Here is a 13,959-nt window from a genome sequence, read left to right as displayed (position 1 = left end):
CTCTGCTTTTTAATATGCTGTGTTGGTTTGTCATGGTTTATCTTCCAGGGAGCAAGCGTCTTAATTTCATGGCTGTAGTCACCATCTGCATTGATTTTGGAGCCCAAGAAAATAAAGTCTGTCACTGTTTCCATTGTTCCCCATCTATTTGCCATATTACAAAAAACTCCACACATGCATACATATGTATTACATCACAAACACACAGGGGCATATGGAGTGTGTATGTATGTGAGTTACGGATCATGATATAAAATATAGTTTACAAATTACAATGAAAACCTACTTTGGTAGGCCATATTAAAGATTTCAGTCTTTTATCTAGGAGCAGTGGATAGTGATTGAAGGGTGTTTAGCAGGGGAATGACATGATCAGATTGGAATTTTGAAGATTTCTTTGACTTTGAGTAGAGATTATGGTGAAGGAACCTAAGTGGTAGACCTTTATGCACTGGTGCAAGACGGAGATGAAATGGTTTTATTTAAAGTGGAAGCATTGGAGGTGGAGGTGAGTAAGCTTTGAGATATTCAGGTAATACTGATAGACTGTTGGAGACTGACTGGATTTAGGGCGTAAGAAATGGGGATATGAAGAAAAGAAAATGGAATGTGTTGAGAAAGTTTATATTCAGTTTATTGGGAGAGATGGAGGATTAAGAGTTTTAAAAATTAACTCTAGAGTTGTTGCTCTCAGTTTTAATTTTTTTACTGTGGTATGCTAAAGGAATACTGAATATACTTTGTTCAGTAAGATGAAAGATTCTTCAGGTTAATCAGTATGCTATCCTCCATCACTGTATTAGAGACTGACTGAAATGTATTATACATTTGGTAACTTTCTGATAATAGAAATAACATGTTTTCTCAGAATGGTGTGTTCATATTTTTACAATGTATATAATGGTAAAGACTTAAAGACAGGGTGCTTTTAGATATTGTTATCCCTGAAGAAAGCTATCTTATAGTGTCATAGTATTTTTAGTATACTCATTAGTTTGTTTTGTTTGAGAAAAATCTTAGTAATTTTTCTATTACTTTGAATCTATTAATTTCTATTAATTTTAATGATTAACATTGTAACATTTATAATTAATGTATTATTTAATATTGTAATAGCTCAGATTTAATGGTAGCCCACAATACATATGTTAAACACTACTAGACATGACCTACTTTTAGAAAGGTGGAATGATTTTTTCTTGTGGTTCTATAGGTAAAACTAGTGTCATTTTCTAAACTTTACTAGTGTTTTTCATTCTTAGTAAATAACTAAGTCACTTTGCAGTATGCATATGTCATGAATTGCTGTTGTATGTAATACGATGTAGTATACAGATTTGTTTTACTTGGTCTTCACATTACCTCTCAAGACTGTTGGAATTTGGTGTAGTTCAGTTTGAAAAATGTTTGCTAGGGGATCAGACTACCTGTTTTAGGGTATGGTTATAATGTTTCCTTCTCAAAAGCTTGTCTGAGTTGTTTAAAGTTCTCTTTTTCCACATCAGTAAGAGAGGTGTGTTCCATAAATCATTGTGAGAAATGTTGATAATTAAAAACTACCCCAGGTATGCAGCAGTGCAGTCAGGGAAAGTGAATAACTCTAGAAGTGAAAATGGATAAAGTTACAGAAATTTCGGTTTACAAAAGTGGTCTATTTTGGTGTTTCCTGGCTTTAGGTAGAATGGCACCACCTGTAGATGATCTTTCTCCAAAAAAAGTGAAAGTTGTTGTTGGCGTGTCTCGTAAACATTCAGACAATGAAGCAGAAAGTATAGCAGATGCTTTGTCTTCAACCTCAAATATTTTGGCCTCTGAATTCTTTGAAGAGGAGAAACAAGAATCTCCAAAGTCAACATTCTCTCCTGCTCCACGGTAATTTTCCCTCAGTTATAAATTCTAATCTTTATACCTCTTTGCTAGATTGTACTTGGAAGTCTTTAGAAACAGAAAAGTGACATGTTTCTTAAGAAAGGAACCTTTCTTTTGAGATGGTAACTGTACTTTCCTTTATTTTCAACTAATTGAGATTTTTAAAGACTCTAAAAGTTAGAATTGAGTATGTGCAGACTTGACTTTCAGAGAAGGCAATGGCACCCCACTCTAGTACTCTTGCCTGGAGAATCCCATGGACGGAGGTGCCTGGTAAGCTACAGTCCATGGGGTCGCTAAGAGTCGGACGTGACTGAGCGACTTCACTTTCACTTTTCACTTTCATGCATTGGAGAAGGAAATGGCAACCCACTCCAGTGTTCTTGCCTGGAGAATCCCAGGGACGGGGGAGCCTGATGGGCTGCCGTCTCTGGGGTCGCACAGAGTTGGACACAATTGATGCGACTTAGCAGCAGCAGCAGACTTGACTTTAAAGCTCTCTTTCATTATATTAGTCCTAAGAGGCAAGAAATAAATCTAAGAAATAAGTCTTTCCTAAGAGGCAAGAATTAAAGAAAAATTGCTTGCATTTCTCTGGACCCTATTAGTCCATCTAAGCCAGTCTAGAAGAAAATAATGTAAAACATGACTATGTTAATATGAGTATGTTTTATGAAGTGAAAATATAAACTCTTTAATCATAGCTTTACGTACTTCGGCCTTTTGGTTCATTTATTTACTTTTGGCTCTGCTTAGTCTTTGTTGCTGCATGTAGGCCTTTTCTAGTTGCGATGCATGGGCTTCTCATTGTGGGAGCTTCTCTTTGTTGGGGAGCATGGGCTCTAGGCATGCAGGCTTCAGTAATTGTAGAGTGCTGGCTTAGTATTTGTGGTGCACAGTCTTAGTTGCTCTGTGGCATGTGGCATTTTCCCAGACCAGGGATCAAACGTGTGTCTCCTGCATTGCCAGATGGATTCCCAACCACTGGACCACCAGAGAAGTCCTGCTTTGGCCTTCTTGACATGCTAAAATAGAAATAATTGATGAGCAAGTAGAATATACATTTACCATGAGCAGATCTTTAGGCTGAAAATTTCTTAATGTCATTTTTTTTTAGTCCAGAGATGCCTGGAACTGTCGAAGTTGAGTGTACCTTCCTAGCTCGATTGAACTTCATCTGGAAAGGTTTTATCAACATGCCGTCTGTAGCAAAATTTGTTACCAAAGCCTACCCAGTATCTGGTTCCCCTGAATACTTGACAGAGGTACTGTAAACTTTTCTGCTCTTCTATGACTGGGTTGACATATATGTTTCTGAAGGCAAAGGGCAAGGAAACAGCATAAAAATATTTATTTTCATTCATGGTAAAAGTATTTATTGACAGTCTTAAACATTGAATTAATGTAATTATAAGTTCACAAATGGAGTTTCAGAACTATAGAAAATTATTCTTCGAAAGTTTTAAATCCACGTCTTGTACTCTTTCCAATATCAATTGTACTCTTTCACTATATCAATTAAAAATTAATGGATATTTTGCATGGATATCTAAGTTTTTCTTGAAATACAGACTTACATGAAAGATTAACATGTTTATGGCCTCCAGTGCTAGTCTCTTGGGAAGACTTTTCATTGTTAACAAGTCTTCTGATTCCCCTATTGCTTATATTCCCACAACTTCACGACTATGGTTCTTACCTGCCCATTTCTGTGAATGAGGTAAAGACCACAGTTGAGCCTTGAGTAACATGAGTTTGGACTACTTGGGTCTACTTATACATGAATTTTTTCAATAGTGAATACCATAGTACCACATGACCTTCAGTTGGTTGAATCCTCAGGTGTGGAACTGTGAATACAGAGGGCCGACTATGTGTTACACTGAGATTATCTACTGCACAGAGGATGGGCACCCTTAATCCTCGTGTTGTTCAAGGGTCAGCTGCCTAGTTGAATCTTTCCAGCTAGTTGACAGTCCTGAGGTCAGTGACCATGGTTGCTGCAGTGGTGCCCTTGGTTGATTTTATACCTGAGACAATAGGAAAGGACTAGTAAGCAGCATTTGTGGGAAATAAGCAGCTGTAGTACTATAGTATATACAGTATTATATCAGTAATATGATAAATGAGAAAGTACGACTTTTAAAAATTCTTTTGAATAGTTTGTACTTTTCTGTGTTTATGCAAAAGAAAATAAATCAGTATATGTGTACTATATTTTTGTTGAGATTACGTTTTGCTATTATGCTATTTAATGTTAAATTTTCTATCCATTCTCAGTCTGCTGACCATAAAGGCAAAGTTTTCAGTATTTTATAAGACATAAATCTTACATATGCCTGTTTTCTTTTAAGACTAAGATAAACTCTTCTTTGTATTAGAATGAAATTAATTTAAGTCAGTGTAATATTGCTTATCTAATCTATCAGCTTATTTGTCTAGTTGTGTTTTTGATTAATAAACAACTTAGTTATTACTTTTGCATATAGTTTGCTTGGGAAGTAATATTTTAGACACATTGATTTTATAAGAAAAAAATTCAATAGACCCATTATGCTTTTCTTATAGCATAATTAGTCTTCTAAATTTCTAGGTCAGTCTACAGTGAAAATAACACTTCTTTTAAATGAATAATTAAGTCCTAAACTATGGAAACCTTTTGATTTTAAACAAAGCTATTATTCTTTTTTCTGAGCCAGTTTATATGTGGTTGTTTTTCAGAACTCCACCTCTGCTTCCTACTTATTTCTAGTTTGATTTGGACTAAAATTCCAAATAATCTATTTAAAGCAATTAATTATTTAAATTTAATTGAAATAATATTGATTATGATTTTTCTGTCTTCATCAAAAACCAAATATACTCATTAAAGTTTCAAATATTCTTAACTATACCCCTCATAATTGATTTTATGTATAGTCATCTTTTCTCAGAAAGATTTGGCCTTTAAAAAAGAAATGAACCTTGCGTTATTACAATATTATTTTCTTCTGTGCAAAAGTATACTGTATAGTTAAACTTGATAACTTCTGAAATCCAGCTGTTAGTGATTAAGGCATACTCCAGTTCACTATCACCAAAAAAAAAAAAGGATGGGGAAAACAGTGCCCCCTAATATTCTGAAGTCTGCTGTAGTCTTCCTGGGTTGTCACTATGGGATGCTGGTGCTGCTGCTTTTTCTTGACCTGAGATTCTTTCTTAATTGTGTTTGAGCATCCACCTTAGTCACCCCTCCCTATATTTTCTTATATTCATTGATGTATTTTATAATCTTTTTTTAAATCACTTTTTCAAATTAGTCTTAGAGTTAAATTTGTATGAAGTATAGATATTATAATGAAGATAAACTATATATGTTGATCACCTTCATTTCTTACCACAGGACCTACCAGATAGTATTCAAGTAGGTGGTAGGATATCACCTCAGACAGTTTGGGATTATGTGGAAAAAATTAAAGCCTCAGGAACCAAGGTGAGGAGAACTTTTTTCTCTCTACCAATATGTGAGAATATTTGAAAAGTAAACCACTGAGATTTCTTATGCAAGGTCCCCTAGGGAGGACCTATATTGACATAATATGCCATTGGCTAAGGCTCAAACCCCATTATTCCTGTAATTTTTTTTTTCTTTTCCCACTTTTTGGTATGCTGTCTGAGTGATTTCTATCATTGTTTTGAAAGGAATGCTTTAGAATAAGTATTGAGATTCATTCTGGAATGTTGCCTTGCTTTGATTATAGACATTTGTTTTGGTTGGGGCACAGGCTAAGCTGTTGGGACAGAGATCCTAAAATACAGTGGCTCAAAAAGTAAACTTTTCTTGTTATGTTAGGTAGGTCCATAATTCAGAGTCTTTCAGTTGTTAGATCATTCATGGATTGGGCTCTTCTGTCTTATTGTTTTTAAGACTGTGGCCCTTAGCAATCAAGCAAAGTCAAAGCTGATTTATCAGCTCCAAGTGGGGTAAAAAAGAAGAATGGCTGTTGAGTTGTTTTAAAAGCAAGACCTGGAATGTGCAGTTTTCTTTTCACTTCCTCTAACTGCCATTGGCAAGAGCTTATACGCTATTAGGAGGCTGGGAAGTGTGATCTCTGTTGGCTGGCCATGTGCCCAACCGAAGGTTAAGAGGGCTCTCTAGTAGGAAATGAGGAGGATAGATATTGGGATATAGTTAATAACCTTTACAGCAATATTTCTCTTTTTCTTTTCTCTCTATATCTTCTATCATTTCTTTAACTCATAGAACACTGCTACACAGGAATATTTAATCATTAGAAGAAATCATTTTTATCTCCAAGGATGTTAATACTCAGCATGTTACAGACATTCAAAAAATAAATCTTGAATAAATGAACATTAATTTTTTTCTCTTATGATCAGAAGTCTTTAGTAAGGTTAGTAATAATTCAAAATGGATGCTCTTCAGCTGAAAATAATTTTTTTTCCAATATAGATTGTAGAATTTAAACTGATACAGTGTTAGAGTACGAGAAAACTTTGAAGCACTATAAGAAAAGTTTTATTTATTGGCTTTCACTTTCTTATGATAGTAAAAGTCAGGAAAGTGTTGGGAAGTGTTACTCTCGGAGATTTGGGGAATTGCTCTTCATCTGCCCCTTTATTATCGCAAATACGGCATAGTGTGCCTCCATCTAGAACTGACCAAGACACTGTCGCAGTTGTTGCCTCCAGATAAGGGCATTTGAGGTGACAGATCTAAGAGTTGGAGCCTTAGTCCAGCTCACTTGCTCTCCTCCTGCAGTCTTGCATCAGTTTAGGCTTTGTGGTTGACCTGACTCTCCACTTTTTGATTGTATACTTTCATGAAAAAACATCTGTTTTTCATTCTACCAAATTAATACCAAATTGGGACTATTTTTTTATTTTTTAAATCTGAAACAAAGCCAAGAACTCAGAGTCAAGCAAATAAGTTTCTGAGTAAGCCAAATGATTTTATAAAATTTATGGCCTGTGTGTATTTGAGGTCATTTCACTCAGCCCCCTTTATTCCTAGATTCAGTTCCTCTAAGTTGGAATATCAGTGGACTTGTGCATTTCTCTGTGTTTGTACATAGTGGGGTACTGGTGGTGGCTGCTATTAATTTCCAGTGTGCTGAGAATATAGACAGCCCTCTGTAGAAGTTATAACATTGGAAATAGGACATAGTATAGATATCAAGACATGTGGCTTTAAATATCTTTGCCACTGATAAGTGTGTCACCTTGAACAAATTAATTACTTTAGGACTGAGTTTCTGTGAAACACTTTCAGATAAAACAGATCCACCTTTGGATCAGCAAAGATCTTTTCTTAAAAGTTGTTTCCTTATAGTATTCATATCTGCATTTAAGTTGGTAAGCCATGTTATTACTTGGTAAATGTCAGAAAATGCAATAGATTATTATAATTGAGAATGGTATTAAAACCAAGCTATTGTTTAGGTTATTATTTTTATTATTTGTTATTTTCTTGAATAGGAAATTTGTGTGGTTCGCTTCACACCTGTGACTGAAGAAGATCAAATTTCTTATACTTTGCTGTTTGCATACTTCAGTAGCAGGAAGCGCTATGGAGTGGCCGCTAACAACATGAAGCAGGTCAAAGACATGTACCTCATCCCTCTGGGCGCCATGGATAAAATCCCACACCCTCTCGTGCCCTTTGATGGACCTGGTAGGTATCTGTTTAATTAGTAGAATATGAATGAAATGGGGTGAGAGGGCCCGAGTGGGAAAGCTGAGCCTGCTTTCCTTCCTGGGACTTGGCCCTCAGGATCTGCCCATACAGGAACAGACACCTGTTTAGGAGACTGTAGTAAGCAGAATTTTACTCTTTATTGTAATGATTGAGAATGACTCTTGATTGATGTTTTTGATTCTGTACAGGCCTTGAATTGCATAGACCTAATCTGTTGCTGGGCTTGATTATTCGTCAGAGGCTGAAGCGGCAGCACAGTGCTAGTGCTGGTGCTGGTGCTGGGCGCACAGCTGAGACATCTGACAGCGCACCGGTGACAGTACCACCTGACAAGAAAAGTAAGACAGAAGTGTCCACAGAGGGGGCAGCAGAGGAAGAAAGTGACTTTTTTAATTCTTTTACAACCGTATTGCACAAACAGAGAAATAAGCCTCAGCAAACTCTTCAGGAAGACCTTCCAACAGTCATTGAACCTTTATTGGAAGTCACCAAACAGGAACCACCAAAACCTTTAAGATTCCTTCCTGGGGTCTTGATTGGCTGGGAAAATCAACCTTCTACTCTGGAATTGGCAAATAAACCTCTTCCTGTGGATGATATCCTTCAGAGCCTTTTGGGCACCACTGGTCAAACATACGAACAAGCTCAGTTAGGGACAGAACAAAACACTCTTAAAGAAATTCCATTTATAAATGAGCAAGCTAATCCAAAAGCAGGGACAATAGATACAGGAGAAGCAACTGGTGGTGAAGCCAAGGAAGTGAAAGTTAAAGGAGATAACCCTTCAGAATTGACAGATAATGCAGTAGGAGGAGAAGAGACGTCTGCACTGGGGGTCTCTTCAGTTTCTGCTGGGCCTTTGACAGGTCTTAGTCTCAGAGGTAAACCACCAGATGTTTCTACAGAAGCATTCCTAACAAATTTATCAATTCAGTCAAAACAAGAGGACACTGTGGAGAGTAAAGAGAGAGTGTTAAAACAGCTGCTGCAAGATCAAGAGAATAATTTGCAAGATAACAGGACTTCAAATACTAGTCCTCCCTGTAGATCTAACGTAGGAAGAGGAAACGTAGATGGTAACGTGAGTTGCAGTGAAAATGCTGTTACTAACACGACAAGGGCCCCACAGTTTATCAACCTGAAAAGGGATCCTCGGCAAGCAGCTGGAAGAAGTCAGCAGGTGACTGCTCCTGAAAACAGAGAAGGAGAAGGCTGCCGTCAGGGAGAGAAGCCGCCGCTGCCTGGCCCATCGCACTTAACTGAGCAGAGCAGCGTGGAGGAGAAGATGCCTTCTGTAGAGAAAAGCCCCTGTGTTCAGCAGAGTGACGATTCAGGGGCTGTACAAGACTCACCATCAGTAGAAAACATACAGTCTTCTCAAGTCGAACAAGCAAAACCGTTACAGGAGATTTTAATGCAAAATATTGAAACTGTGCACCCATTTCGAAGAGGATCAGCAGCAACAGCATCTCATTTTGAGGTTGGAAATACATGCCAATCCGAATTTCCTTCTAAAAGCATCAGTTTCACTTCCAGAAGCACCAGCCCCAGAACAAGTGCAAACTTTTCACCCATAAGACCGCAGCAGCCCAGCCTTCAGCATCTCAAGTCTTGCCCACCTGGGTTTCCATTTCCAGGACCTCCGAATTTCCCCCCACAAAGCATGTTTGGATTTCCTCCACATTTGCCACCTCCATTACTTCCCCCTCCAGGCTTCGGCTTTGCCCCAAATCCCTTGGTTCCCTGGCCACCTGTTGTCCATCTGACCGGCCAGCCGCAGCGTATGATGGGTCCCCTCTCACAAGCGTCAAGGTATTTGGGCCCACAGAATTTTTACCAAGTTAAAGACATTCGGAGGCCGGAACGGCGCCATAGTGACCCTTGGGGTAGGCAAGACCAGCAGCAACTGGACAGACCATTTAACAGGGGTAAGGGGGATCGTCAGAGGTTTTACAGTGACTCACACCACCTGAGAAGAGAGCGCCATGAGAAGGAGTGGGAGCAGGAACCCGAAAGGCACAGGCGCAGAGACAGAGCCCAGGACAAGGACAGAGACAGGAAGGGCAGGGACGAGGCGCATAAGGATAAAGAGCGGGCGCGGCTGCCTCATGGGGAGCGTGGGGTGGACGGCAGGGCGAGCAGGGAGAGCAGGAGTGCAGACAGGAAGCCCGACAAGCCGAAGGGCGAGGACCAGGAGAAGGACAAGGAGCGGGAGAAGAGTAAGCATAGAGAGGGAGAAAAGGACAGAGACAGGTACCACAAAGACAGGGACCACGCTGAGAGAGCTAAGAGCAAGAGGTAAAGCCGGCGGGCGGCTGCAGGGGTGCATTTAATAACTGTTTGATGTCGTGTCTTTGAAACTTCATGACTGCCTGCTAGGATTGTGCCATCTTTTGAATTTTTAATATTGGTGGTTTGCAGAAGAATAAATTGTGTGTGTTGGTACAGAGTGCTCTGTGCCAGTGCTCATCATCCCTTTTTCATACCAACAGCCCTAGTTACAGGAATTTAATATTTTTAAAAATTTACATCGCTGTATATTCAAAGATTTGTTTTATTAATATGCAATAAAGGCTTAGAAATTTTAGTTTTATTCCTTAATTGGTAAATATGGTTAACTGTGGAATATATTTACCACCTCTAGTGAATGTCCTTTCTATAATGACTAATTTGAGAGTAATGTGTACTCTGTAACTTTGTTTTAAATTGCACTGTTTTTAAAGAAACTCTAGAGGAGCAACAAAAAGCCAAGCAACTTCGTAATCAGATTATATTAATCATTTCATTTGGCAGTTTTTGACCAAGAATCAGAAGCCCAAGGAGTACATGTGTTGCTTTTAATCTGCACTCATTGAAGGCGTTTATTATTGTGCTACAGCTTTGTGGTAGTCCATTATTTCCCTTTTCTTTTTGGCTTTTCAGAAACTTGAATACTTAAGCTTGTACATGATCTTGTGTTTTGCTATCCTTTTTACTGTAAAATGTAAATATTTTAAGGGATATTTTGATTCTAAATATGATAAAAGAATTTCTCACCTATTTTGTGTTGTGATTTGAAATTCAGTAGTAAGAGTTTCTTCTTTGAGGCTTTAAATGCCCTTAGACATTGTTTTTCTCTTACTCAACCAAGAGCATATAGGTGGAGTAAGATGAGGGGAAAAATGATTTATCTTAGATTATAGGCTGTTGAGATAAATCATGTAGTTCTGATGAGACTAGAATTTAGAGCTACTGTGAAAACTGGTACACCATCAAAATTTGATACACTGACTAATCATTGTAAGACCATAGAACTTTTATTTAAGAGAAACATGTGAATCTCTTTGTAAAATGTGTAATTAGCCCTAGTTTGTGTGGGGAGTAAATAATTATAATGTTGGATGCCCTTTTTCCTTGAAAGCACAGGTAGGCTATTGTTAATCCAAACCTAAATTTATTTCCGCCCTAAATTGCATAATACTATATTGATTGCTTTAATTTAAAGTAGTAGCTACCAAATGATGCTAATCCTTGAGACCAAAAGGAGAGAAAGAAAAGCCAGTATTTTTATTTACCTGTATTAGTGAAGAAAAATACACACGACTTCACAAAATTAGGAAGATAAGTTTGTTTTCCTAAAAAGTTCACAGATAATGGGTTTTGAAACTGAATCAGCCTTGCTGTTTTTAACTGGAGAGAAAATGAGTGGAAATTCAAAACCAAATCATTTTGTCTAATTTGCAGCAACTTGAAATCCCTTTTTTTTTTTTTTTTGTCATCCTTATCCTCTGAAATTTGTCATCACGTGGAGTCTGAAACAGGCTTCCCTGGTGACTCAGATGGTAAAGAATCCGCCTGCAGTGCAGGAGACCTGGGTTCATTCCCTGGGTCGGGAAGATCCCCTGGGGAAGGATATGGCAACCCACTCCAGTGTTTTTGCTTGGAGAATCCCCATGGACCGAGGAGCCTGGCGGGCTACAGTCCATGGGGTCGCAAAGAGTCGGACACAACTGAGGGGCTAATCAAAGCATGCAGCACAGGTTCTGAAACAACAAGATTTGTATTTAAATAAAAGTGTTTTTTTTTTTTTTAAATTTGCACGTTTTCTTTTGGAAACTAGCTTGTTAGAAAACAAATTAGTGCAGATTAAAAAACTAAGGTCAGTCAGCTTTTGCATCATTATGAAGGAATTGTTACTAAGGTTTTACCAAAAAAAAAAAAAAAGCCCCTGAACCAAAGAAACCTTAGGTTTTTTATTTCACATATAATTATCCCTTGGTAATCAGTGGGGAACTGGTTCCTGGACCACCCCCCGCCCCCCACCGATACCAAAATCCATGGATGCTCAAGTCCCTTATATAAAAGGACATAAATTTGCATATAACCTATGTACTTATATACTTCAAATCATGTCTATCTAGATTACTTACAATTTTGTAAGTCTAATACAATGTAAATACTGTGTAAATAGTTGTAAATATGAGGCAAATGGTATGTAAATAGTTTCCAGTGTACAGTAAACTCAGGTTTTAGTTTTTGGAATTTTCTGGCATCCCCCCCCCCCCTTCTAATGTTGAATTCAAAGATGAAAATCAAAAAAAAAAAAAAAAGATGAAAATCCGCAGGTGTGGAAAATCAACTATTTGTATCTCAGTAAATGTGCTTTCACTGATCCAACTGATCAGACAATAGGTTTCTTCTGCAAAATACAAGTAAAGAAGAATGGGTTAACCAACTGAGGAAAGCCTTTAAGTCAGGTTTTGATTACTCTTAGCAAATAGTTTTTATACATATAGCTGGGAAATGTACAATTCTTTGTTCATGTCTAGTAGAATCATGGTAGATTCCATATAGCTCTTTGTTAGTAATGACCATCCTCTGGAATTGCAGGGCTACTGAGTGCTGGAACCAGGTCTCTTAACCCCAGGGACTGACTACTGTGGAGAGGAAGTATGGGTATATTGAGTATTTTGAGGGTTTTGTGAGAAAAGAAAGGGAAAATGAGAAAAGTTTTCAGTGAGGAGCAGTAGCTCCAAAGCCATTCTCATGCTTTGTCTCACCTACCAACCTCCTTGCACAAACTAGTGAAAGTCATCTCTCTCTTTCTCCTGTTTTAAGAAGAGCTTGCTCTTTAAAAAGTTTGATGCTTTAAAAAATTTAGAACAATCTTATGATAGTTTAAACACTTGTTAAGTAAAATGTACCAGGATGTCTCAGTGTTTACCACGTCCACTCCTTGTAATCCTTGTGTTCATAAGAAAGCCTCCATGTACCCTCTGGGTCAGACCTCATGCTGAGTGCTTTATGTGAACCTTGGCCAGCCTGCCAGGTGAAGACTTACCTTAGAGCGGAGGAAACTGGTACTCAGAAACTGGTACTGCCCCGAGGTTATATTGATGTTGTCAGAACTGGAATCCTAGCTCAGTTCTACTTTTTTTCTGAAGTCCAGTGGTGTGGTTGTGCTCTGAGGCTGGAGAATGGAAGAGGGACAGAAGCCTCATGAATGCACTTGCCTTTCACAGCCCTTTTTCCTGCTGTCTCGTCTACCTGTGGACCATCCATGCCTCAGAGTGAGCAAGAAGACATGGCCAAAAGTCTGTGGGTTCTGTACAGATGTGCAAAGTTTGTATTCATTTCAAACCCTCATTTGCCTGTCCTCTTTTATTAGTTTCCTTTTACTGCTGTGACAAATTATTACAAGCTTAGTGGCTTGAAATCACACAGATTTATCTTACACTTCTAAGTAAAGTCTGATGGGTATCTCTGGTGTTAGAGGGTGCATTCCTTATCTGGAGGCTTTGAAAGTAACTCATTTCCTTTCGTTTTCCATCTTCTGGAGGCCACCTGCCTGCTTTGCCACATGGCACCTCTCTCCATCTTCCAAGTCAGCGACATGAGTTTTACTCTTTGCCATGTCTGACCCTTATTTCCTGTTCCACTTTTAATGACCCTTGTGAGCACAGTGGGTGTATACAGATAGTCCAGGACAATCCTACTTTATGATCCACTGATTGGCAACTTGAATTCCATCTGTGACCTTAATTCTCTTTTCCCTATGTAACCTAGCATATTTACACGTTCCAGGGATGGAGATTTACAACTTTGAGGGCCATTATTTACATTATTTATTTGCTTAAATTGTAGTGAACGAGACATCTCAGTTCAGTCGCTCAGTTGTGTCCGACTCTTTGCGACCCCATGAATCGCAGCATGCCAGGCCTCCCTGTCCATCACCAACTCCTGGAGTTCACTCACACTCACGTCCATTGAGTCGGTGTTGCCTACCAGCCATATCATCCTCTGTCGTCCTCTTTTCCTCCTTCCCCCCAATCCCTCTTTTCCAATGAGTCAACTCTTCGCATGAGGTGGCCAAAATACTGGAGTTTCAGCTTTAGCATCATTCCTTCCAAAGA

The 13,959-nt window shown here is 38.4% G+C and overlaps 1 protein-coding gene across 5 annotated transcripts in view; it reads left to right on the top strand.

The window, feature by feature from the left end:
* PHF3 (PHD finger protein 3) overlaps nt 1-10,607 on the top strand; it is a 90,254-nt gene extending 79,647 nt beyond the window's left edge. For 4 of the 5 annotated variants that reach the window (XM_040261422.1, XM_040261418.1, XM_040261420.1 and 1 more), the window contains 5 exons: nt 1,677-1,872; nt 2,987-3,134; nt 5,252-5,341; nt 7,348-7,543; nt 7,756-10,607. In XM_040261422.1, coding sequence (XP_040117356.1) covers nt 1,677-1,872; nt 2,987-3,134; nt 5,252-5,341; nt 7,348-7,543; nt 7,756-9,869 — 2,744 coding nt within the window. In that variant the 3' untranslated portion in view covers nt 9,870-10,607. The remainder of the gene's footprint in view (nt 1-1,676; nt 1,873-2,986; nt 3,135-5,251; nt 5,342-7,347; nt 7,544-7,755) is intronic. The other variant, XM_040261423.1, reaches the window with a different exon arrangement.
* Nucleotides 10,608-13,959: the final 3,352 nt, after the last annotated feature.

The sequence above is a fragment of the Oryx dammah genome, unplaced genomic scaffold (genome assembly GCF_014754425.2).
Source record: "Oryx dammah isolate SB20612 unplaced genomic scaffold, SCBI_Odam_1.1 HiC_scaffold_19, whole genome shotgun sequence".
Lineage (NCBI taxonomy): Eukaryota > Metazoa > Chordata > Mammalia > Artiodactyla > Bovidae > Oryx > Oryx dammah.
The sequence above is the reverse complement of the archived record's forward strand: the minus strand, read 5'-3'. Positions and strand labels throughout refer to the sequence as shown.